Here is a 25159-nt window from a genome sequence, read left to right as displayed (position 1 = left end):
GTGCTAACCACTGAGCCACCATGTGGCCCCCAAGAACTGATGTTTTGTGCTGGGGTCCAGATAGGGCCGGTATACATTACACTTGTGTAAAGATGATATATTATCTAGTAACTTGTACTGATGTGTACGGTCCCTTGGCTGCCTGTGTATAGACGCCTAGTAGCTGTAGTAGTACTGGAGCACTTACTGTTTCCATACACACGGCTTGTTTGAGCGCTTAGCGTGGGAGATTATATGCTCTGTGTGAACATGGTGTTTACCTTTCTGTTGAGCATGCTTCCACGTGGAGTAGGCAATTCTGGAAATACTTGTAAAGTGATGAAATCCACATTCTGGCATAGGGTTAATGCTGTAGTAGTGTGTATAAAGGTCGATATGTGACACAACACAAGTCATATTCACATGTGACCGATTTCTAGTGGATTTTGGAAAAACCTCAACCCGTCTACAGCAAAATATGGATGCACTGATGTGTTTTTTTTGTTTTGTTTTGTTTTTTTTACAGAGGAAGAGGTTCTTCCTCAGCGGCCAGTGACAAGATACTGGCAAAACTGAATTTGGTACACTGTCCGCTTTGCAGTGGTTTGTAACACCCCTAGTGTTAGAGCCCAGGATAGGTGCTCTTTAAGGCCCCCCAAGTAAAGTGTACAGGTCAGTGAAAAACGGACACATGGCACATACATTGGTATCCATGTGACATCTGGGCTTTTCACTGACCGTACACTTGAATGAACAGACTGAGTTGCAAAAACTGACTAGTAAAAGAACCTTCTCCATATTTTGCGACTCTGCTCTATGGCCTGGATACTGAGCCAGAGACACACTGTATATGTGTACCCTTAATGGACAAATATAACTTTATACTATGCTTTGCAAGGGGCCTTTTTCTACAGTGCTGTTTTTTGATGGCCGCGTAGAATTAGGGGGTGTTCACACCATGTGCGGTTTTTTTTTTTTTGTTTTGTTTTTTTAACATTGAGGTCTATGGGCAACAAGCATATAACAGACAGTAAATGATAGCCAATTAGCCATCAGTTACTGTCCGTTTGTGTCCGTTATGATAGATTTATTTATTTATTTTTTTTAAACTGACACCTTTTGAGTGGACACGAATGGTAGTGTGAACCCTACTTAAAGGGATCCTATCATTCAAACTCATTTTTTTTCTCATTAACACGTCGGAATAGCCTTAATACAGGCTATTCTTCTCCTACCTTTCGTTGTCTTTTCTGTGCCGCCGTTCGCTTGAAATCCCAGTTTTTGTCAGTATGCAAATGGATTCTCTCGCAGCACTCGGGGCGGTCCCCAACGCCCAAATGGCACTGAGGGCGTCCCCAATGCTGCGAGAGAAATCTCCAGCGCCGCCTCCATGTTCTTCAGCAGCTGCCTCTTCACGCCGTGTGTAAGCGGCCATTTTCTTGTGGCCGTCGGCATGCGCAGCCGGTTTTGCCCTAGGCCCGAGTCCTAGAAATCTGAAGCCTGCACCGGAAGAAGATGCGTGAAGAGGCCGTTCCTGAAGAAGATGGAGGCGGCGCTGGAGAGTTAATTCGCAGCATTTGGGACGCCCCCAGTGCTGTGAGAGAACTCATTTGCATACCGACAAAAAAAACGGGATTTCAAGCGAACTGCGGCGCGGAGAAGACTTCTAAAGCTAGGAGAAGAATAGCCTTTCTTAAGGCTATTCCGACGTGTCAACGAGAAAAAATTGAGTTTGAATGATGGGATCCCTTTTAAGCCCTGCTCAAGTATCCATTCTTCTCTAATGGCCGCCAAGTGCCTTATCCAGTGGCTTAAAAGGACCCCGGGGCTGTGTATATACTGAGACTTCTGCTGGAGTATACAAAGTGTTACCGTAGAAGCCTGGGTCTTCCTTAGCAGTACAGAGCATAATGTAATCTGTGGTATTCTAATATATTATAAATTTCTTTATGGGTCTAGAAACATGTCATAAAATATTTAACAAATTATTTTAAAAAGTTGCCAAAAATTGCAACAAATGATTATTTACTATAAAATACAATTTTCTTGTGCATTTTTCCATAAACGTACTCACAGGAAAGTATTCTGGTTATGATGATTGTACAAACGCAGCAAATCTAATGTATTTTAATTCAAGTTATTCAGTATGAAATGTCGACTCTATAAAAAAATATTTACAAGTGATGAAAATCTGTTTCTTCCTGTAAAGTCTCTGCAAAAGATTATACAAACAGAATAAAAAAAAATATATAACTTTTATAGGACCTGCGCCATATTTTGTGACTGTTCTGGCTTATGGCTGTGAATGGTGCCGTAGAAAATGATGGGACGGTATATTATCCATCACTACAGATACAGAAAATAATTGCGGTCGTGTGCATGAGGCCTAGGGGACTGGCTGCAGCAGTATCAAGGGAACAACCAGAGTATCTGTGCTGGATCGGCAGGGGACTGGAGAGGTGAGTATTGTGTTTTGCAGGACTGGTCGTATATCTCATATAATTGCCCTAGTTCTGGTTTGGTCAGATTATTGACTAGGCGTCACATCATTGTCATGTGAAATATGAGATAAACTAGACGGATATACAGGCTCGTCACCTCCTCTAATACCAAGCTATTATATCTGATGAGCTGTAATGTCGGCCTTCCTACAGGTGACTTATCAAGGCTTTCTACTTCTTATAATTCTCTTAGGCGTGTTCTCTATTTCCTGACTTGTGCTCCAGATTACATGGATGAGAACTCTGGTTAAACAGCGACTACTAGAATAAAACATTTATAGCAGGGTCGATCTAAGAGTCACGTGAACGCTGACATTGCTCATGTTTATGAACATGCATATTGTCCCACAATACAGGACCGATACACTGCACTCTCTCTAAGCCTCGACCAGGGCCATGGAGCATTCTAGGTATACCGCCATAAATGCATAAAGTAATGTAATCGCTATATGTCTAGGTATACAGCCTTACAATAAAGTAATGTCATCTCTGTAAAGCACCATGGAATTAATGGTGCTATATAAATAATAATAATAATGTTTGTCATAGTATTACGATGCCACAGGGGTTACACCCTTCTCCTTTCATTGTAGTGGTGTATTAATATCAAAGTGGCCATGTTGTAATTTATGATCCTGGTGAGGATTATGGTCAGACTCGCGCTATGAGATGACTTTGGCATTTTTCCTATGGTTTTGTTTCTCAAGTCAACGTCCTTGATGCCTGGCGGCAGCTCTCAGGTTGCTAGAGGCAATCTTTACACTTTTTTTTTTTTTTTTTTTTTTTCACCTGTATAATCATGTTATCATGAACAGCCGTATGGGGTGCATGTCTGCATGTGGCTGGCGCTATGTTAGAATACCATCTAAGGGCCTCATAAAAAAAAAAAAAAGATTTGCATGTACATTTGTTTAGTCCATTATGGACCCATGTAAGAGACCAATTGGTCTCTGCTCACATCTAGAGATGAGCGAGTAGTATTCGATTGAGTAGGTATTCGATATACTCGTACTCGTTCGAATACTATTGCTATTCGCAGTAAAGATTCGATTGAGAACCAGCGTTGATTTGCCGAATGCTCTATAGCATTCGGCAAATCAACGCTGGTTCTGCAGCAGGCTCTTCTTTGCTAGTCAGGAGAGCTGGCAGTTTGCTGTTACGAGCGAGCTTTCTTTTTCCTCATAGGAATGCATTAACCAGTGTTAATTGGCCAGTGTACAGCATTCAGCCAATCATCGCTGGTTCTGCCGGAGGCTTGTCTGTGAGGAGGTGGAGTCTAAGATCGGACCACAGCAGTCTCCATTGTGGTCCGATCTTAGACTCCGCCTCTTCACAGATGAGCCTCCGGCAGAACCAGCGTTGATTGGCTGAATGCTGTACACTGTATAGCATTCGGTCAATCAACGCTGGTCAATGCATTCCTATGAGAAAAAGTCTGCTCCCGTATAAACGCAAGCTGCCAGCTCTCCCGACTAGCAAGGACGAGCCTGCTGCAGAACCAGTGTTGATTTGCCGAATGCTATACAGTGTATAGCATTCGGTCAATCAATGCTGGTTCCCAGGACGAGTACGGGCTGCTTCACATTAGCGCTTGCCTCCCATCCAGAAGGAGTCCGCAGGAGGACCCCCCGAATGGAATATCAGCGCAACTGCAAGCGCTGGACAGTTAAAGCGCATGGACCCCATAGACTATAATGTGGTCCATGAGCTTTAACTGCACGGCGCTCCTCCTAAACACTCTTTTCCTGCTACTCGTGGACTTGGTGAATCTCCTTTAGTCGAATAGTGGTTTCCCCTGAAACTAAATTTTTTTCCCATAGACTATAATGGGATTTGCTATTCGATCGAGGGGGGTGATCAGCGTCAGGAGTGTTCTGCTTTGTGTTGAGCTGTATTCAGTGTATACTGTCCACAACAATGCAGATGGACATTCTGTTCTTGTGAAGTGACACTTATAATATTTACAGCAATTTGATTGTTTTTGTAAAGTGCCCGGATCATTCAAGACTCTTCGTGGAAGAAATGTTAGAGAGAAATTAGTTTAGAATCTAAACTTTAGATTGTTGCCCAATTTGTGACCGTTCAGCAGTCCCATGTAATATTACCGAGCCCTCCCGACTGCCATTCTGTGCTCAGGATCCCCTACTTGTGACCCCTAAAAACTATCCAATTTCCCCCGCCTCACATCCATAGGCACTAATATGGTACGTGGACAATGGTTGTCGGGGGGAGTTTGTGGGGCAACCCCTTTGTTTAGAAAAAAAAAAAGAGCTTTCCATACATGGGAAATACAATGACTATTTTCTGTGTTTTGTTGTTGTTTACTCTATTGTATTCCAGGAAATCTCTTCAGGGCATAAACCCGATGTCTGTAATACTATAAGGCGCTGCGATGCAGCCCGGATTTATCATAATAGTGCCATTCTTCTGGTTTTCTCTTCCATTATGTAGCTATGACGTGACCTGGTTGCTGTTATTGTGTCTACCAGGTGCTCAAATTCTTGAAATATTAGTTTGATGTCAAAAAATGGGAAATTCTAGTCATATGTATGTAAACTATTCTACAGATATGCGCTAATCCGGATTGGGTGTTTCTGTAAGGCTTTGTTCAGCTTTCTTACCACAATGGTGGGGAGTGTCCATACATCTACATTCACAACGGGGGTAAAGCACCCCTCGTTTTCGGAACTGCAGGGGTCAGACCTACACCAATAAGCAATTTTATCCTCTCTGCTTTGGATAGGGGATGAATATTTTTCATGGTGTAACCCTTATGAATACTTCATTAAAATTCTGGATCCTCTTTTCTTATAAATCTGCTCAGTGTCGTTCCTCTGTTATTCCTCCTGGAAATTTATGACTAAATTGCCAATTGGGTGTTACCATTCCCCTTATCAAAGTGATCTGTTACTGCCAGTACCGATTAGTGTCAGACTGTGTAGAACAGACCCCATTGCTGGTCACACCTAGTTGCCAATTTATTCAGAGATTTCTAGGAGGAATTGCAGAGGAATGGCACTACACAGGTATAAGATCACGTGCTCTAGAATTGTTGTTTTGTGGGAATACAATCATTTCCGACCGGCGACCGCTCCTCTTCTGACCCAATTGTGTTCCTTTTCAGTTATAAACTACTATGGGGGATAATATTTTGGCACAAGGTCCTTTCGCCACCACCGCTGTTCATTGCATTGTGCGAACGTGGGTGGAGCTGAAGAGGGCGCCTTGGCCTGATGATGTTAGAACTCAAAACCATTCTCCTAACTGGTGTAGCTCTCCATTCTTTTTTTTAATGCAAATTGTGATCCTCATATAGGGATCACAATGTACTTTTTTTTTTTTTTTTCCTATCAGTATGTCTTTGTAGAATGGGAGGAAATCCACGCAAACACGGGGAGAACATACAAACTCCTTGCAGATGTTATTCTTGGTGGGATTCGAACCCAGGACTCCAGCGCTGCAAGGCTGCAGTGCTAACCACTGAGCCACCGTGTTGTCCAATGTAGCTCTCCATTCAGGTGCAGGGACGTGTACCCAATTTATGGAGAGGCTGGATCCTCTTCTTGAATCGGTCAGTGACTTTAGTCAGGCTGGCGTACAATATGGCAATCTTAATAAATCTTCCCCTATTTCTTGATGTCATCTTGCTGTTTATTATCAGGCTTTAGAGAGGGAGGTAGTCCTTAGGTTTCCTATTAACTTTATTCTCTCTCATAGGAACATTTTTGCACGGAGAAGGAGTCTACAAGTAGAAAAACAGAATGAAATCGGGTGGAAATTATTTGGAAAAATTCCTGCTCGTGAAACTCCACAGAGCAATCCTCGGAAAGCACAAAAGGTAGGTCTGCAGGTTTATGTGATGGATTATTGTTTCCTGCACCTTGTGAACTCTGGTCTATTGAAATATGAGGAAGTAAAGTATAAAGTATACCTCCAAGTACAGGACACGCACCTATTATATTGTAATCATTGCTCACATGGCCTAAAAGGGAACTTGTCAGGGGAGTTTAAGATGCAACCACCCACAGGTCCTTATGGCCCTAGTGTCCCAAATCACAAAACTAAAACCCCTTATTCTCCTCCCAGAACCGCACTTGCACAAGTTCATTTCTTCAGTAAATCCAGAGCAGTATGCCTCAGCTTCAGTGCGCATGCACAGAGCACTTGCTGGGGTGTACATCCTCTGCTTCACTGAAGAACTGTACACACGCAGGGGTAAACTGGGAGGAGTCTGACTCCTCTCTTTATAAGTATACAGTTGCTTTCTTACATGCGGGTGTGGACATCTTTTCAACAGAGTTATTTATAACCCTAAACCCCTAGTCCATAAGGAATTGTGGGTGGTTTAGTGTCCCAAATCGACCTGAAAGGTTCCCTTTTAAAGGGTATGTCCACTATTGTAAACAGTTTTCAAAATAAAAGGATTAAAGGGATTGTCCAGGATATAGGTTTTTGAGTTCTCCTTAGGATAGGCCATAAATATCTGATCTGTGCAGAGCCCCCCCTATTAATCAACTGTATGGGGCCACTTCTGATGCCCATAGTATACAAACTAGAAGCACTTTGCTCTGTGCCCTGTATAGTGTTTGGGTGCTGGTACTGCAGCTTCGTTCCCATTATTCATAGGAAAAGTGGCCATAGAGTGAATTATCATACAATAAATCCTCCATACAAGAAATATCCAGCCCTACAATAGATCCTAGACAAGTCTCTACAGACACCGCAGAAGAAATATTCTTCTTTTTGATTGACATTTCTTGCATGTAGTCTCCCTTTTCTTGCTGTGCCTCCTTAAGGGGAAACCGTGCCCCTAGGGGTATAGGAGTCCTCTTTACATTTTGATCAGCTTTTATCATTCTCCAGAGCAGAGCCCATAAATCTTGTAGTATTCTGTATAACTATTATGGCTAAAAAACATCATGTTCACGTTAGAATTTTCTTGGGATTGGTCCTGCACCTAGGGATAACCTTTAAAGAAAACTTCATGAATAAACTATAATGAACGGCACGTCGCCTGTACAGCCTCCATTATTAATGCGTCTATTCCCGCTACACCCAGCCTCTGCTACCATGCAAGGCACAGATCTGTTTCTACATACCCGTGGTAAAGACACGAGATAGAAGATGTGTTTTATCCATCTAGAACACTGTACCTTGTGTATACTCTAGTGTGTGCAGCTATGACATGAAAAAGTATCTGGTATGGCATAATTATGTACAATGGCACCTTGCTGGTGGGGCAAAAAAGAGCCCCAAATCTCCAGCACGTGTCCACCACTAGATGGAGACGTTGAGCTTTTTGCATACTATGATGTTGAGGTCACTGCAATAAGTTCCCCACCTAGTGGTGACGCCTAGCAGCGCAAATGTTATGTTTTATCTTTGTCAACACAGCAGGTTTGGAACTCTATTGGAAAATAAAAAAAAAGTTCTAAACTCTATAAAGATATACTGACAAATTAACCTCGGAACAAAATTTTGTTCCGAATTAGAAATGGCATTTAAGGGTTAATTATTCACTTCACGTCTCTGTCTAGAGGAGCAATTAATATGGGGAGTCGCACCGTTTTTTGCAGCATTTGTACACCAGGCGAGCACTATTCGGATGCTTTAGGTAAATGGGGCCCAAATCCTCGTGGAGACCTGTTAGTAGTTACAAGATCCTATTTGCATATTTCTTACCTAGAATTCTTATAAGGCCATACCTGCTCTAATATATCCCTGTACCAGTCTCTCCCTAATAAGACCAAGAATTTGTAGGGCAGCAGTCTGATATCATCGTGCTGCGGAATTCATGTCTTGGAGGAAGGCGGCCTTTATAATTATCTTTGTGTGTTTATACTTTATTATGGGAGTGATACATGCTCGGGGTAAATGGGCCTTAAGACATCGGTCCACACCCAAGGATTGGAATGATAATCTCACATGCATGGGAAACATCTCAGATTTTTTTTATATATCTGATGACTTGAAAGGTAATGTCTTAATGTAAATGTGCCTTGTGTCCATTATCGTACAGATATCAATGAGGGCGAGCAATATAAATGATCATTACCATGCCAAAATTAAATTGCAAATTATGCTAAAACTTGCACCAATTACCGTACGTTGCAGTCAGATGATATTGTTGCATTCTGGGGAATGGACAGAGCACCAGGGAAAAAAATGGCAGCTGTGCCTCACCAACAAGGAGAAGCAGGGTTGTAGCTATGGGGATGCAGAGGGAACAGTCGCACCAAAGTCTGGTGTCTTAGGGTAGGCTCACAAAGAGGATTTTGAAATCCTGAAATTGCCTCCTATTATATTCAAGATGAAGCAAACCACTGACATACAGCATGTCGCTCGATCTTGCAGTGGATTCTGAGACACAAAAAAAGCCGCTGTTTCGGTTTTGTGCCACAGGATGACAAACCGCTGTTAGTAGAAATGGCACTTGATGGATGGGGACCCTGTTACAGATTTTGCTTTGGGGTCCAAGAGCTTTCGTTGCATTGCTGTATGAGCTATACATGGCGCACGCGGTGTGAACTTAGCCTAAGTTGGCCACCTGTACTGCAGAGAAATATGGAGCTGATTTTGATTCGCCCTCAAAATAAGCTGTAAATTCCACCTGTTATCAGCCCCCATTGTTTTCAACAGGAGACAGTGACAGCTGCTTCATTGTATAGCACGCTAAAAAAAAACCCAAAAAGTCCTTCTCTATCTTTCTACGGATGCTGCAGTGTGACACGAGGCTCACCCTGTCCTAGCCCCATTGTGTAGGAGGGTAATCTGTGTGCAAAACCTGGCATAAAGCAAAACTCAACTTCAGCTTTCCACCATGGGGTCCACAATGCCCAATCTTGAAGAGGAATCTCCATGTTCCTCTGTGTGAATGGACCCCTTAGGTGGTCTCCATTGCAGTGGGATCATCCACGGTCTGTGGTACCCTGTGGAAAGTGTTAACTACAAGTGTTTTAATTTCCTAAACGCTATAATAATAGTTTGGGTCTTCTCCTCTTCATAAAGCACTTGTCCTATTTGTATCATCCCTTTTTGTTAAAAGGGTCCTCATGAAGATCCCCTTATGGATCAACTGTGAAGAACCTGAGAAGGGTCCTCCTGAAGATCTCCAGATCCCCTTAGGGATCAACTGTGAAGAACCTGACAATAAGTGTTTCGCTCCCCTGCAGCGCCTCCACAGGTGAAATAAATCCTTGCACGAATCTGATTGAAATCAATGGGCTTTCCCTGTAATGCGCTGACCTGCTGGGTCCTCCACAGTTCGAGATGGTGTTATTTTAGTGGTCCCGGCCATGATTACATACCTTTCTGGGTTGCCTGCAGCTTACATTTGGGCGTATAGATGCCACATCATCTTGTCTGCGTGAAGGTGTTCCAGGATCTCACATTCTTCTTCAGTATTTGTAGACGTCATAACCTAAAACCCCTTTGTAAGATGAAAGGTTAGCTCTGCAGCCAGCTGCCCTAAAGGACATGAATGCATTGTATACATAGATCGCAAAGGTTACTTGTCAGTCATTCAGCCGCTCTGCTGCGGTTTGCATGTCTAATATTGTATGTACACTAATATTTGCCAGCGCTTTATGTACTGTTTGACTTCCACATAAAGTATATGGTCGCCAAAGTCAATATATCCTGCACATGTGTATACATTCACTAGAAGGCTTGTATGTGAAACTGAACACTTCAACATCTAAATATTCCAAATTGAAATGGTTTGGTGTGGGGTTTTTTTTTTTTTTGTTCTTCCCTGTTTTCTTTAATTTTGGATGGAAACCCTCTTTAAGACTTTAGCAATATCTCTGCAACAGAGACCCCAGCCCACAAGGTGAGCCTAACCCCTCTGCCTGTGGGAATGAGTTACAGTGCTTGGCTCTGGTGACAGAGTCCCTTTAAGATTAACCCTATATAAAGTCGGAGGCATAACCTAAAGCTCCATGATCTAATGCAATAACTCTAGCAGGACCCCCACCATGTGCTACTCATAATACTGGAGACTTTTTATGGGCAGCGGACCCCTCAGGCACCAGTGTAAGGGTATGGTGACTACCTCCACACCCCTTTACAGCTATACCGCTTCCAAATTACATCTGCTTAACTCTTTCCCACAATGAAGTTGGATCAGATCATGAAGCTCCTGGGCTCCAATGCAAAATCTGTACCAGCCCCCCAAACGATAATGTATCGGAGAGGATACAACCTTCTGGAACCCCTAAAGCTCCAGGGCCCGGATGTGACCACGTCCCCACTGTATCCCCTCCAGTTACCCTGAGAGAGATCCTGCTTTAGGTACCTGTAGTTAAATACAGAGAAACCCCATTGTAATGAAAGGTGTTGTGGGGGAAAGTCTAATCAAAGATGGACAATAAGTATAATATATGGTAGAACTACAAATCTGTCACCTGGTCTGGATGAGGGGGTGGTCTTCTCTAGGAAGGAAGATTTTACAACTGGTAATTCCTGATTGAGATCTTTCATACATGGAAAATTGGGGATTGTACAGGATCGAAAAATCATGGCGTTTGAGAAAAAAAAACAGTGCCACACCTGCAGGTTGTTTTTGGTATTGCAGCTCAGCCTTAGAGGTAAGAGTTCTGCTTTTGCTCTTCCAATGTATGGCACATGTATGTAAGTTAATAATTTAATGCACAGACTATACTGGAGTCAGCAAAAGCATCAGCAGAAATAAAGCTCAAGGAGTCTTGGACGGGAGTCATAAAAATAGATCTATAGAAGTTGCAGACCTTGTTAAGCGAGAGATGAAGCAGCAGAAGTGACATTGCTGTTCTGTTACGGCTGCTGTATTGGTGGATGCCAAGCCTCCTATGTAGTGCGCGCCCGTCTCCCCTGTCAAGTTCTTTTCAAAGAGCTTCCCAGAAATCCCTTCATCTTTCATTTCCGGGAATTCTCAGGGTTCAGTGGCAAATTTCCCCTTTCTAAGTATAGGAACGTAAAACATTGGTTGGGAAGGCAGGTACTTACCAGAAAGGGCATTGCCAGGAAGGTAACAAATGTTAGGAAGATGCAGCCAAGGCCTTTGTTTATTGAGAAGACGTCTCCTCCTTAATGGGTGCATGCCCTGAAAAATAAAGCAAAACTTTTAAGGCCAGGAAGACAATGAGTGAATTCAGCACAGGGTAGCTGTCGAAAATTTGCCAGTGCCTAAACCACCGCAATTTATCTAAATATATATTTAGAAGCATGAGGCACAGAGTGACCTGTGGTGCAGGTTTTAAAGGGATCCTATCATTCAATAAAAAATTTTTTCTCAATAACACGTCAGAATAGCCTTAAGAAAGGCTATTCTTCTCCTACCTTTCGTTATCTTCTCCGCGCCGCCATCCGGTAGGAATCCCGGTTCTTGTCGGTATGTAAATGAGTTCTCTCGCAGCACTGGGGGCAGTCCCCAGCACTCAAACAGCACTGGGGGCATCCTCAATTCTATCAGAGAACTCTCCAGCGCCGCCTCCATCATCTTCTGGAACGAGGTCTTCACCACGTCTTCTTCCGGCAGTAGCTTCTAACTTCTAGGCCTCAGGCCTAGGGCGAGCCAACTGCGCACGATCGCCGGCCTCGAGAAAATGGCCACTTACTATACTGTGTATGGTTCCGCTTACATGTCTGATTGTAATATGAAACCTATTTATTACTGGCAGAAACCTGAGGGTTGCGGATGTGGAGTTTGAACTGCGTCAACTTGGTGCACTGTTCACACAATTGAGCTTTTTAATTATTATTATTATTATTATTATTATTATTATTCAATGACTCTTTCCTCTAAATTGGGGAATTACAGTTGTACTAAAAAGTTCACATAACCCAGTTCTTCATATCGTGTATTGCCCCCTCTAACATTCATGACAGCTTGAAATCTTTTGTTGTCATTGGCTGAGGTTCTTTATTTTCTCCCATTCTTCTTGTCCCTGTAAATTCCTGGGCCGTCTTGCATGTCCTGCGCACTTGAGATCTCCCCGGAGTGGCTCAATGATATTGAGATCAGGACACTGAGATGGCCACTCCAGAACCTTCACTTTGTTCTGCTGTAGCCAATGACAGGTCGACTTGGCCTTGTGTTTTGGATCGTTGTCATGTTGGAACGTCCTAGTATGTCCCAGGCGCAGCTTCCCGGCTGATGAGTGCACATTTACCTCCAGTATTTCCTGATAACTTGCTGCATTCATCTTTTTTCTTCTACTTTGACCAAGTTTCCTGCACCTTTGAAGTTCACACATCCCCACATCATCAGTGATCCACCGCCGTGCTTTACAGGAGGAATGGCGTTCCTTCCATCATAGACCTTGCTGACACCTCTCCAAATGTAACGTTTATGGTTGTGGCAAAAAAGTTCGATTTTTGTCTCATCACTCCAAATGACCAGAAGTTTTGAGGCTTGTCTCTGTGCTGTTTGGCGTATTGAAGACAAGATTCTTTGGGGTATTTGTGCAGTAATGGCTTTCTTCTGGTAACCAGACCATGCAGCCCATTTGTCTTCCGGTGCCTCCTTATTGTGCATCTTGAAACAGCCTCACCGATTGGTTTTCAGAGAGTCCTGTATTCAGCTGATGTTATGTGTGGGTTTCTCTTCGCATCCTGAATTAATTTTCTTGGCAGTTGTGGCCGAAATTTTGGTTGGTCTACCTGGCCATGGTTTGGTTTTTACAGAGCCCCTGAGATTCTATTATCACAGTGTGAACACTGCTGACCAGCATTATCAACCCCTTGGAGATCTTTTTGTGTCTCTTTCCTGTTTTATACAGTTCAACTACCTTTTCCCGTAGATCCGTGGACCACTATGTCAACTTCTGGGCATGTTAGGGCTTGTTCACACGGGGCAAGAGGGGGCGGATTTTGATGCCGATTCCACCTCAGAATCCGCCCCTCACAATAGAGGTTTATGTAGACCCCGAGCTTCCTTCTTTCCGTGAGTGGTACGTTCTGGTTTATGGAAAAAAAGAAGCGAGCTGCCCTTTCTTCAGGCAGATTATGCAGCTGATTCAGCCCCAGTGTCCGCCTCGCGAAAGCACTCTCCGGACTAGGCCCATTCATTTGGGCCTACTCCGGAGTGGGAAGCCGTGACTGTTGAAACCTGTGTCAGGCGCATTTTGGTCCTATTCTGACGCGGCTTCCCTCGTTAAAATCAGGACCAAAATACACGGTCCCGTGTAAACTAGTCCTTATCAGGCCAAAATCACCAGGGGATGGGAATTTTTGAAGAGGGTCATTTTGATGTTTTTGGTTGCCATTATGATTTTAAAAGAGAAAAAACAGAAGTTTGATAATAAATTTGACACTAACCATGAGTGGAGACTCCGGTTAAAGGCCAAAAAATCTGCCGGGATAAGTAAACTTTTTAGCACAACTGTAGGTCCATAAACACCAACCAGATAGTCTGTCTTTATTGTAGAGAGCTCACAGCTGGTCAAGTTGGCTGTGTGAATAGGCTTTAATGGTTGGCCCAATTGTCATGCTATGGGAGCAGTCTTTGGCTATGTGGCCTGCTGTTACGTTTATTTCCATGGTGGATTTCTTTCTGTCGCACAACCAAAAATTCCCACAGAAATTTTTTATAGCATGTGAATGGGGATGCAAACCACCCATTCATACACATGGGATTTTCATTGCGTTATGGTCCGTTCTTGTGTGCCAAGGATCTGCATCAAATCCAATAAAACTCCTGACACATCTGATTGGACCGTAATGTGGATTAACTAGGTACAGCTCTGCCCCCAAAAAATGGCGTTCTTATGATTGGTGGGATATCAAGCGGTCAAAACACCACGTGACACGTGTGACAATAATAATAATAATTCATTATATAGCTATTTATATTATATATTTATCTCATATTTATTTATATCTATTTCTATTATATATAAAATGTATTTATTTTTTTAAAACTTTTGTTTAGCTTTATATTTTAAGGACGAAACAAGAATTCTATAAGAGCAAAATTAACTTTTTTCTTTGTATTTATAAATGTACAAAAAATAGCTAGGTTATTTATCACATTGTATCAAATTGTTGCTCTCCACTTCTATTTTATAGACTAGGGCATGCTGGTACTTGCAGTCCCACAAGAGATAGGACAGACTTGTAGATAGAGAAGTATATTTTATACAGCGTGCGGTCCGGCTTTCCTTTGTACGCCTATCGCAGCCGGAGAAGGGATTCCCATCTGTCGGGTAACATGAGGTCTCCATAGACATGAGGCATTATTGTGAGCACGTTATCCCGTAGCCAGGCATGTGAGCCGAGGCTGGAGCGAGTTGATTGGATGTATTGTATCTGCAGCTGATTAAAATGGCTGTTGCAGGCTGCTCTCCCATCTCCCAGCCCTGTGTGTGCTCCTTGGAAGAAAGCAGCTGACAGCAGGGATGCACGTGATGGGCCTCTGAGGGCAGCCTGGCATGCTGTGCCCGCCGCTTCACTCTCCCCTGGCATGGGATTACTGGCATGGTTCTGGTGCTGCCGCTTTCTTAGATGCTGGTGGCTTATTGTGATAGCAGACGGGATGGGGCAGCAGGTTCTGGGTCTCTGAGGGACTGCAGCTTTCATGGTGAGTGACTGTGCAGCATCACTATGTCTATTACTTACTTCCGAGGTACAACATTTCCAGTGGGACACTATGGATACTGCCCTGTCAGCGGAGGATCGCCTGGTACGCCAGGTGACCTTGTAGGGGATAGATGCAGAATATCCCGGCATCAGCTCTCTCCTGGCTTTTGTTAGATTTGTGTATCATTTTCTGGATTGATTGTATTATATATAATGTATTATTTATAATGGTTTTAGAACTATTGCAGTTTTATCCTGAATATTCTTCTGTTCTTTATGGTTATTATATTATTATATTATTTAATGCCATTCTGTAAAAGATAGATGGATAATATAGAGACAGATAATCGGCAAAGAATGTTTTGTACTTTTAAGATCCATTACAGGGTTTGGTTGTTTCCTCTGTAACATGTGCATTACATATGACATGTCTCATGTATAATTCAGGGAACTGTGAAAGCGGAAAGATGTGGCCGGTGTTCTGTTCCACAATGTACTGCTGGGATACGTCTGAGACTTGGTAGGGTGACATTACAGTGGAAGTGATTACTGTATTTTATTTGGAGACAATTACTTGATCCATGACCTGACACTATCATCAATGCCTATTATTGCTAATCTGATAACCTCCTATGCATGTCATGCCATATCCCAGCTATTGATGTACAGTGGTGAACCCAAAATATACTTAGTATTTAGTTTTATTAATATGGATTCTGACTGTAATTACAATAATAAAAGCATTGACTGGCGGGCCAGCCCATTATAGCCCTGGTTGTCTGGCGGGCCAGCCCATTATAGCCCTGGTTGTCTGGCGGGCCAGCCCATTATAGCCCTGGTTGTCTGGCGGGCCAGCCCATTATAGCCCTGGTTATCTGGCGGGCCATCCCATTATAGCCCTGGTTGTCTGGCGGGCCAGCCCATTATAGCCCTGGTTGTCTGGCGGGCCAGCCCATTATAGCCCTGGTTGTCTGGCGGGCCAGCCCATTATAGCCCTGGTTATCTGGCGGGCCAGCCCATTATAGCCCTGGTTGTCTGGCGGGCCAGCCCATTATAGCCCTGGTTGTCTGGCGGGCCATCCCATTATAGCCCTGGTTGTCTGGCGGGCCAGCCCATTATAGCCCTTGTTGTCTGGCGGGCCATCCCATTATAGCCCTGGTTGTCTGGCGGGCCATCCCATTATAGCCCTTGTTGTCTGGCGGGCCAGCCCATTATAGCCCTAGTTATCTGGCGGGCCAGCCCATTATAGCCCTGGTTAACTGGCGGGCCAGCCCATTATAGCCCTAGTTATCTGGCGGGCCAGCCCATTATAGCCCTGGTTGTCTGGCGGGCCAGGCCATTATAGCACTGATTGTCTGGCGGGCCATCCCATTATAGCCCTGATTGTCTGGCGGGCCAGGCCATTATAGCCCTGGTTGTCTGGCGGGCCAGCCCTGGTGTCCCTGATATCCAATGAGGCAGCAGTATATCCCAGCACATTCACATAGATGCAGAATCTTATTATATGGGTCTCTTCTGTATGGCCATCATACAGTTCTCTGTGACCATGCTGAACCTCTGCCCATAGCCAGGGAAATCATTCTCTGGCACCCTGGACACTGAAATAACCACCTTTTGTACCAGGTCCGCCAAGGCCTAGTGTATAGATACCGCCCCTTTGACAAAATTATTCCATAGACCTGATTTAATTGTTCTTGGCAACTTGTGGTTGAAGCAAATACCACAGTATATAAACCCATCATATATACATGAGGATTATCAGAAATTTGCTTTCCAAGGTAAGTGGGTGGTGGTAACCCAAATAGTCACAGAAAGGTGGTTACTGTTCCCTCTGGTTCTGGGGCAGATGTTGAGAAATGGGTAAGCACTGGGGCCCCTTATGGTGTTGTCAGGCCTTTGAAAGAGTTTGTGGGAATTATGGATAAAATAATAATTGGAAATTATACATCACTGCCCTCCAAGCTGTAAGCATAAAGGGTCAGGGTCTAGTAGCATATATATCTGCTCCAGAGTGGACTCTAATGGTTGGGATTACGAGGCTCAATGAAAAAAAATCACTTCGTTGTCCTAAAATTTAGAAGCCTTAGTGATCCATGGGTATTGAAGGGGATCCCCAACCTACAGAGCAGTCCTCTAGTCTGATAACCCAACCAAGCCATATTTGCACCTCTACAAGTCCGTAAAATCTGCTGATTTTTCAGGATTTTTTTTTTTTTTTTTTTTTTTTGTGCCGATGAAATATTTGCTCAGTTCAGTTGTCCTTTTAAAATTGGCTTATTCATTATGTACCTGACATCAGCAATTCATCGTCCGCCTGGGGTTGGGATTTTTCATGCTGTAATATATTGATTTATTCTGAGCCACCGCTGCTACGCCTGTAGAATACAAAGAACAGCCTTTATATTGTCCCTTATCCTTATCCACTGCCAGGTTAGCTACATACCGTAGAAGTAGTACGATGCCGTTTTAGCTTTACATTTTTTTCTTGCATCCAAGTAGCACATTCGGCTCTGCTACATCTGCAGGATGAGCAATACATTTACTTGCATCACTTCCCTCTTGAGGAGCCGAGCAGTTTCTTCCCTATGAATCATATTTTATACTAATACACAGTTGGGTTTATTATGACGGATGATACATTGACTTATAAATGTTTGGTATCCTCTGTTGTGCTTCAGGGTACCATAACTACATCTGCTGGATAGTTAAAGATTGATTGAATTTTTTTTTTCCCCCCTCAAGGAATATGAAGACAGAATTGGGCGAGCTTCAAAGTCTCCATCCCCAAAGCAAAATGTGAGGAAGAGCCTGGTGTTCGAACCTCTGTCTACTACAGCCCTGATATTGGAAGACCGCCCAGCGTGAGTACACTATCTTACCGTGTATAGTGGCACAAAGGCTGCTGCAACGTATGTCCTAACGGGGTTTTTTTTTTGTCATTACAATGCTGGAGCATCTTTTCTTGGAATTCTTTGTTGTGCTGTCCCTCTGTTGTTCCTCCTGGGAATCTACAGTACAAATAAACAGACAGCTAGGTATTACGGTCTCTACCTGGTGAAAAGGATGTCTCTACAAGACCAGACTAGAAGAGGAGTGTAACACCTGGTTATCCATTTATTCAGAATTTGTTGGAGGATTAACTGAGGAAGGTGCACAGTACAGATATCCATTTTTTTTTTTTTTTAATGGGAATGTAATTATTTAGGTGGTAGACTTTGTTTAAAGGTTTGTATAATAATAATAATAATAATAATAATATAGTAGTTGTTATTATTATTATTATTATTATTATTATTAATAATTATATTTATTTCCAGGTCACCATGTATTAATAATAATAATAATAATAATAATAATAATTTTTTTATACATGGTGACCTGAGATAAAAATGTATTTATTATTATTATTATTATTATTATTATTATTATTATTATTATTTTTTTTTTTTTTTTTTTTTTATTTTTTTGTACTATATCATGAGATTTTCACTCTGGAAACAAAGCCTAAAAATATACTGCCACTTCCCATTTACATCACAAATCAGATATACAGCATTACAATAAAAGTTCACACCTGTATAAAGAACACCTCCGTAGATATCATATAGCACTACTGCCAATAGATGATGTCCCAGTTATCTACCCCTCCCCATGCTGTCCACAGAGCATGCCTAGAAAACTCTCCCATAGACCTCAATGAGTCCACTCCAGACTTTTGTTGCCTATGGCGATTAGACTGCAGTAAAGCATATCAGTAAATGCTGTTAACAGAGCAGAGGAGAAGCTCAGGCAAGATGCCCCCCCCCAATCATAAACAGAAGATGGATTTTTAAAAATCTACAATCAGGAAATCTAGATTAGAAAAATCTCTTTATAATTTATGACGTTCGTTAGGCTTTGGCCCCCTCGCCAGCAGTCCTATCACACCCATTGCTGCTGTATGAACATGAGAAGGTTTGTGGAGTTCCATAGACTCTCCTATTGTACAGTAATGTATGGTTGCTGCCAGTATCCAGATACGAGTGTTGTAAGTCTCAGGTTGTGTTTTGTTGGACTACGTGACAAGGTGGATACTATATCTGTTTTGTCTTCTTTGCTCTACCTGTATAACTGGTTTATTAGGGTCCTCCATGATCAGCCCAGGAGTTTCAGGTCATGGCATCTCCATGTCCAGAAATAACCTTTCTATTATTGCCTGACTTTCTGTGACCTTATTTATGTTCTACAAAACTCGTCTCCCCTTCATGTACATATATGTGCACTGACCTCTGAACTGACACCCTACTGAAGTGTAGAGGAGGAAAGAGGATGGGAGTAGGTGTACCCTCCTGAACCCAATATATCAGCCCAGCCCTGCACATAGATAGCTTAGGCTCACCTCAATCACATGGGGTTTTCACCTGGTCATTTACTGCCTCTGTTGCTGAGAATGCATTTTTGTCAATATGCAAATGAGGGTGTTGCCGTTGCTTCCGTTACGTAAGCTGTAATTGCTCAAATGGCTAATTTGCATATTGACAAAAAAGTGATATCCACTAGGTGAAAACACTATAAGGTTAGTATTATCCTCGTTGCTGACAGATTATCCTTTTGTCAATATGTAAATGATCACTTCGGAGCAACAAGGGCGTTGCTGTTGCTCCCATGAGGAAAGTTGTTGCAAAAACCGTGATACCTTGCCAATAGATTCAAAAGGGGAAAACACTGTTAGATTGATTCAAGTAGCCCTAACCTATCTATGGGGCTGGCTTCTGGTGACAGACAGACCTTTAAATGGGCTCTATCAGCAAAATCACACACATAAATGTTATATTAAACTAACCCCCCGTTTTAAAATAAAACCCTAAAAAAGAATGTGATCAACTTACGTATCGTGCACGGTGGGCATTCAGGGTGCGCCATCTTCTTATTCTACGCCTCTTTTTCCTGCGATGTCCTCCAGTCCCGTCCTCCTCCGGCGCTTGCGAGCGGACACTGATATAAAAAAACGGCCTGGGCGCATGCACAGTAGCATGCAGCTGCTACTACGGCTACTGCGCAGGCGCCCAGGCCATTTTTTTATATCTGTGTCAGTTCACGGGCGCCGGAGGAGGACGGGACTGGAGGACATCGGAGGAAGAAGAGGCGTGGATGAAGAAGACGGCGCACCCTGAATGCCAGCCCAGCGTGCACGATGTGTAAGTAGATAATCTTTTTTAGGGTTTTATTTTAAAATGCGGGGGTGGGAGGGGGGGGTAGTTTAATATAACATTTACGGTGCCTGAATAGCCTTTTTAATTTTACTGATAGAGCCCCATTTAAGATGGAAGCTATAGGTTTGGCTTCTGATGACCCCAACATACAGAGGGAATCTTTGTCCAGTCAGACATTTCTTCTGCAATCGTACATAGCGTCCATACAGGACATTGGATGTATACAGTCCTATGAAAAAGTTTGGGCACCCCTATTAATCTTAATCATTTTTAGTTCTAAATATTTTGGTGTTTGCAACAGCCATTTCAGTTTGATATATCTAATAACTGATGGACACAGTAATATTTCAGGATTGAAATGAGGTTTATTGTACTAACAGAAAATGTGCAATATGCATTAAACCAAAATTTGACCGGTGCAAAAGTATGGGCACCCTTATCATTTTATTGATTTGAATACTCCTAACTACTTTTTACTGACTTACTGAAGCACAAAATTGGTTTTGTAACCTCAGTGAGCTTTGAACTTCATAGCCAGGTGTATCCAATCATAAGAAAAGGTATTTAAGGTGGCCAATTGCAAGTTGTTCTACTATTTGAATCTCCTCTGAAGAGTGGCATCATGGGCTACTCAAAACAACTCTCAAATGATCTGAAAACAAAGATTGTTCAACATAGTTGTTCAGGGGAAGGATACAAAACGTTGTCTCAGAGATTTAACCTGTCAGTTTCCACTGTGAGGAACATAGTAAGGAAATGGAAGACCACAGGGACAGTTCTTGTTAAGCCCAGAAGTGGCAGGCCAAGAAAAATATCAGAAAGGCAGAGAAGAAGAATGGTGAGAACAGTCAAGGACAATCCACAGACCACCTCCAAAGAGCTGCAGCATCATCTTGCTGCAGATGGTGTCACTGTGCATCGGTCAACTATACAGCGCACTTTGCACAAATAGAAGCTGTATGGGAGAGTGATGAGAAAGAAGCCGTTTCTGCACGTACGCCACAAATAGAGTTGCCTGAGGTATGAAAAAGCACATTTGGACAAGGCAGCTTCATTTTGGAAACAAAAATTGAGTTGTTTGGTTATAAAAAAAAAAGGCGTTATGCATGGCGTCCAAAAAGAAACAGCATTCCAAGAAAAACACATGCTACCCACTGTAAAATTTGGTGGAGGTTCCATCATGCTTTGGGGCTGTGTGGCCAATGCCGGCATCGGGAATCTTGTTAAAGTTGAGAGTCGCATGGATTCCACTCAGTATCAGCAGATTCTTGAGAATAATGTTCAAGAATCAGTGACGAAGTTGAAGTTACGCCGGGGATGGATATTTCAGCAAGACAATGATCCAAAACACCGCTCCAAATCCTCAGGCATTCATGCAGAGGAACAATTACAATGTTCTGGAATGGCCATCCCAGTCCCCAGACCTGAATATCATTGAACATCTGTGGGATGATTTGAAGCGGGCTGTCCATGCTCGGCGACCATCTAACTTAACTGAACTTGAATTGTTTGTCCAAAATACCTTTATCCAGGATCCAGGAACTGATTAAAAGCTACAGGAAGCGACTAGAGGCTGTTATCTTTGCAAAAGGAGGATGTACTAAATATTAATGTCACTTTTCTGTTGAGGTGCCCATACTTTTGCACCGGTCAAATTTTGGTTTAATGCATATTGCGCATTTTCTGTTAGTACAATAAACCTCATTTCAATCCTGAAATATTACTGTGTCCATCAGTTATTAGATATATCAAACTGAAATGGCTGTTATAAACACCAAAATATTTAGAACTAAAAATGATTAAGATTAATAGGGGTGCCCAAACTTTTTCATAGGACTGTATGTAATGCATGGACTGGTCAAATCTGTCAAGAGATGCTCCTTGATGGTAATGCTCTCTACAAGAGGGGACAAAATGGGGGAACAGATAAGGGTACGGCTGTAGTGTCAGACTACACAGGACAATGGAGACATAAGCCTGCATAGAAGATGTACGCTTGAGACTAAAGATTTATTTTTTTCATCGTATTTGACAAGTTGCTGCATTTACCAGTTTCGATCCATTGGCGAAACAGTAATAAAAGATATTGGCTGTGAAAGGTGTACATAACCTTTAAAGGTTCTGTCTGGCCAGCTAAGCCCTTTAAGTCTTCTGTGCAAATGCCGGAAATATGGTCTTGTTTTGTAATTGGTTTTCAAGGAGGGGAATTTCCTGCGCCGGGCCCTGCAATACTGTCTGTGCGGACGGAAAGTTACATTAATGGGTCTGGATATGGTCTTGTAAATCTATGATTGATTTATACCCGGAGCGTAGATTGGTTCTCAGATATGTATTACTGTGGATGTGACCGGCCTATGTGATGAGGAGAAATGTTCCTGCCACAACCCATTGCATTTGTTTTTCCTACGCTGTATTTTTCCTGAGTTTTATTTATTTTATTTGCAAGTTCTGGACAAGTGTCACGTTGCGTTGTGCTGCTTTTTAAAGGGAACTTGAATTTTATTCATCTGACACACTAAAGTTGTCTAATAAATATTTGCATGCTAATATATATATATATATATATATATATATATATATATATATATATATATATATATATATATACTCACTGGCCACTTTATTAGGTACACCTGTCCAACTGCTCATTAACACTTAATTTCTAATCAGCCAATCACATGGCAGCAACTCAGTGCATTTAGGCATGTAGACATGGTCAAGACAATCTCCTGCAGTTCAAACCGAGCATCAGTATGGGGAAGAAAGGTGATTTGAGTGCCTTTGAACGTGGCATGGTTGTTGGTGCCAGAAGGGCTGGTCTGAGTATTTCAGAAACTGCTGATCTACTGGGATTTTCACGCACAACCATCTCTAGGGTTTACAGAGAATGGTCCGAAAAAGAAAAAACATCCAGTGAGCGGCAGTTCTGTGGGCGGAAATGCGTTGTTGATGCCAGAGGTCAGAGGAGAATGGCCAGACTGGTTCAAGCTGATAGAAAGGCAACAGTGACTCAAATAGCCACCCGTTACAACCAAGGTAGCCAGAAGAGCATCTCTGAACGCACAGTACGTCGAACTTTGAGGCAGATGGGCTACAGCAGCAGAAGACCACACCGGGTGCCACTCCTTTCAGCTAAGAACAGGAAACTGAGGCTACAATTTGCACAAGCTCATCGAAATTGGACAATTGAAGATTGGAAAAACGTTGCCTGGTCTGATGAGTCTCAATTTCTGCTGCGACATTCGGATGGTAGGGTCAGAATTTGGCGTCAACAACATGAAAGCATGGATCCATCCTGCCTTGTATCAACGGTTCAGGCTGGTGGTGGTGGTGTCATGGTGTGGGGAATATTTTCTTGGCACTCTTTGGGCCCCTTGGTACCAATTGAGCATCATTGCAACGCCAAAGCCTACCGGAGTATTGTTGCTGACCATGTCCATCCCTTTATGACCACAATGTACCCAACATCTGATGGCTACTTTCAGCAGGATAATGCGCCATGTCATAAAGCTGGAATCATCTCAGACTGGTTTCTTGAACATGACAATGAGTTCACTGTACTCCAATGGCCTCCACAGTCACCAGATCTCAATCCAATAGAGCATCTTTGGGATGTGGTGGAACGGGAGATTCGCATCATGGATGTGCAGCCGACAAATCTGCGGCAACTGTGTGATGCCATCATGTCAATATGGACCAAAATCTCTGAGGAATGCTTCCAGCACCTTGTTGAATCTATGCCACGAAGAATTGAGGCAGTTCTGAAGGCAAAAGGGGGTCCAACCCGTTACTAGCATGGTGTACCTAATAAAGTGGCCGGTGAGTGTATATATAATATGGATTTTTATTGGGCACCATTGTCACTATAAATGGTGTCCCTCTTTGGATCACTCAACATGTGCTTGCCTTTTATTATTGATTTTAGTGGTCACCATGTACTCCTTCATTTCTCCACTGGTGGCGCTACAGAGTAATTAAATACTTCCTACAAGATTTCCCCACAGACTGTAGGTTTTCACTGTGGGTCCATGTAGTAGTAGTAGTGCTACCAGTTCATTTTTGGGGGACTCTTTTTAACCATAAGTGGGCTACAACTTATAGTATTGGGGTTAAAGTGGTATACAGTTAGCAACAACATAAAGGCTGGATGAGTGGGGTCTGATCACTGGTGCCCCCTCTAGTTACAAGAATGGGGGTCCCTGTTCCAATGAACTGGTGGTCATCACACTCTATCTTCCCAGCCCTATAGACTGGGGGCCTAGATTGGTGGGAGTCCCAGTGATCCCTATCACTTATCCTCCTACACAGGCATGTATATGGGGCCATAATGACCAAGCACACATTCATGTACATGGAGCCTAATCCTGAACAGTTTCTCTTTATATAACTAATGTTTTTGTCCATTATTTTTATTTTATTTTTTTGGGTGGGGTGCGTTTTTTTTTTTGTTTTTTTTTTTTCTTCCAATATATTGTTCATAGAGTTGCAATGACAGCGCTTTTTGTGTAATATCCACAGAAACCTTCCAGCCAAACCAGTGGAGGAAGCCCAGAAACACAGACAGGAATATGAAGAAATGGTGGCCCACGCTAAAAGGAGAGGTAACTGTCTGATGTACTATCACGTATGGGGGCATCCAGCTAAAATACTGTGCTGCAGGCGGTACACATCATAAACCCTGGCCAAGGCTATCACTTGCCTTCACTCTTAATCCTCTGCTACGAGTCCTATAGCAAGGCATTGTGGAGCCCGTGCAACCTCAAGGCAGGGGGCCGTACTTGTTGGTCCAACGGCTTGTTGAGGCTACTTTGCTTATATTTTGCATGTAGACTGAAACCATGATCCTCTAATATGATGAGATTTCCTTAAAGCACCACCTTACAGACCTTTTCTGGCAAGGTCACATTTTAAGGGCTCGTGCACATGACC

General features: G+C 42.8%; 1 protein-coding gene across 3 annotated transcripts in view; it reads left to right on the top strand.

The window, feature by feature from the left end:
- The window catches only part of TBC1D14 (TBC1 domain family member 14), a 71218-nt gene that overhangs the window by 34633 nt on the left and 11426 nt on the right, over positions 1-25159 (top strand). For 2 of the 3 annotated variants that reach the window (XM_075260528.1, XM_075260536.1), the window contains 3 exons: positions 6198-6318; positions 17781-17899; positions 24749-24831. In XM_075260528.1, coding sequence (XP_075116629.1) covers positions 6198-6318; positions 17781-17899; positions 24749-24831 — 323 coding nt within the window. Of the gene's footprint in view, positions 1-6197; positions 6319-14668; positions 15040-17780; positions 17900-24748; positions 24832-25159 lie in introns of those variants that run through there. The other variant, XM_075260545.1, reaches the window with a different exon arrangement.

This window comes from Leptodactylus fuscus, chromosome 1 (genome assembly GCF_031893055.1).
Source record: "Leptodactylus fuscus isolate aLepFus1 chromosome 1, aLepFus1.hap2, whole genome shotgun sequence".
NCBI lineage: Eukaryota > Metazoa > Chordata > Amphibia > Anura > Leptodactylidae > Leptodactylus > Leptodactylus fuscus.
The sequence above is the reverse complement of the archived record's forward strand: the minus strand, read 5'-3'. Positions and strand labels throughout refer to the sequence as shown.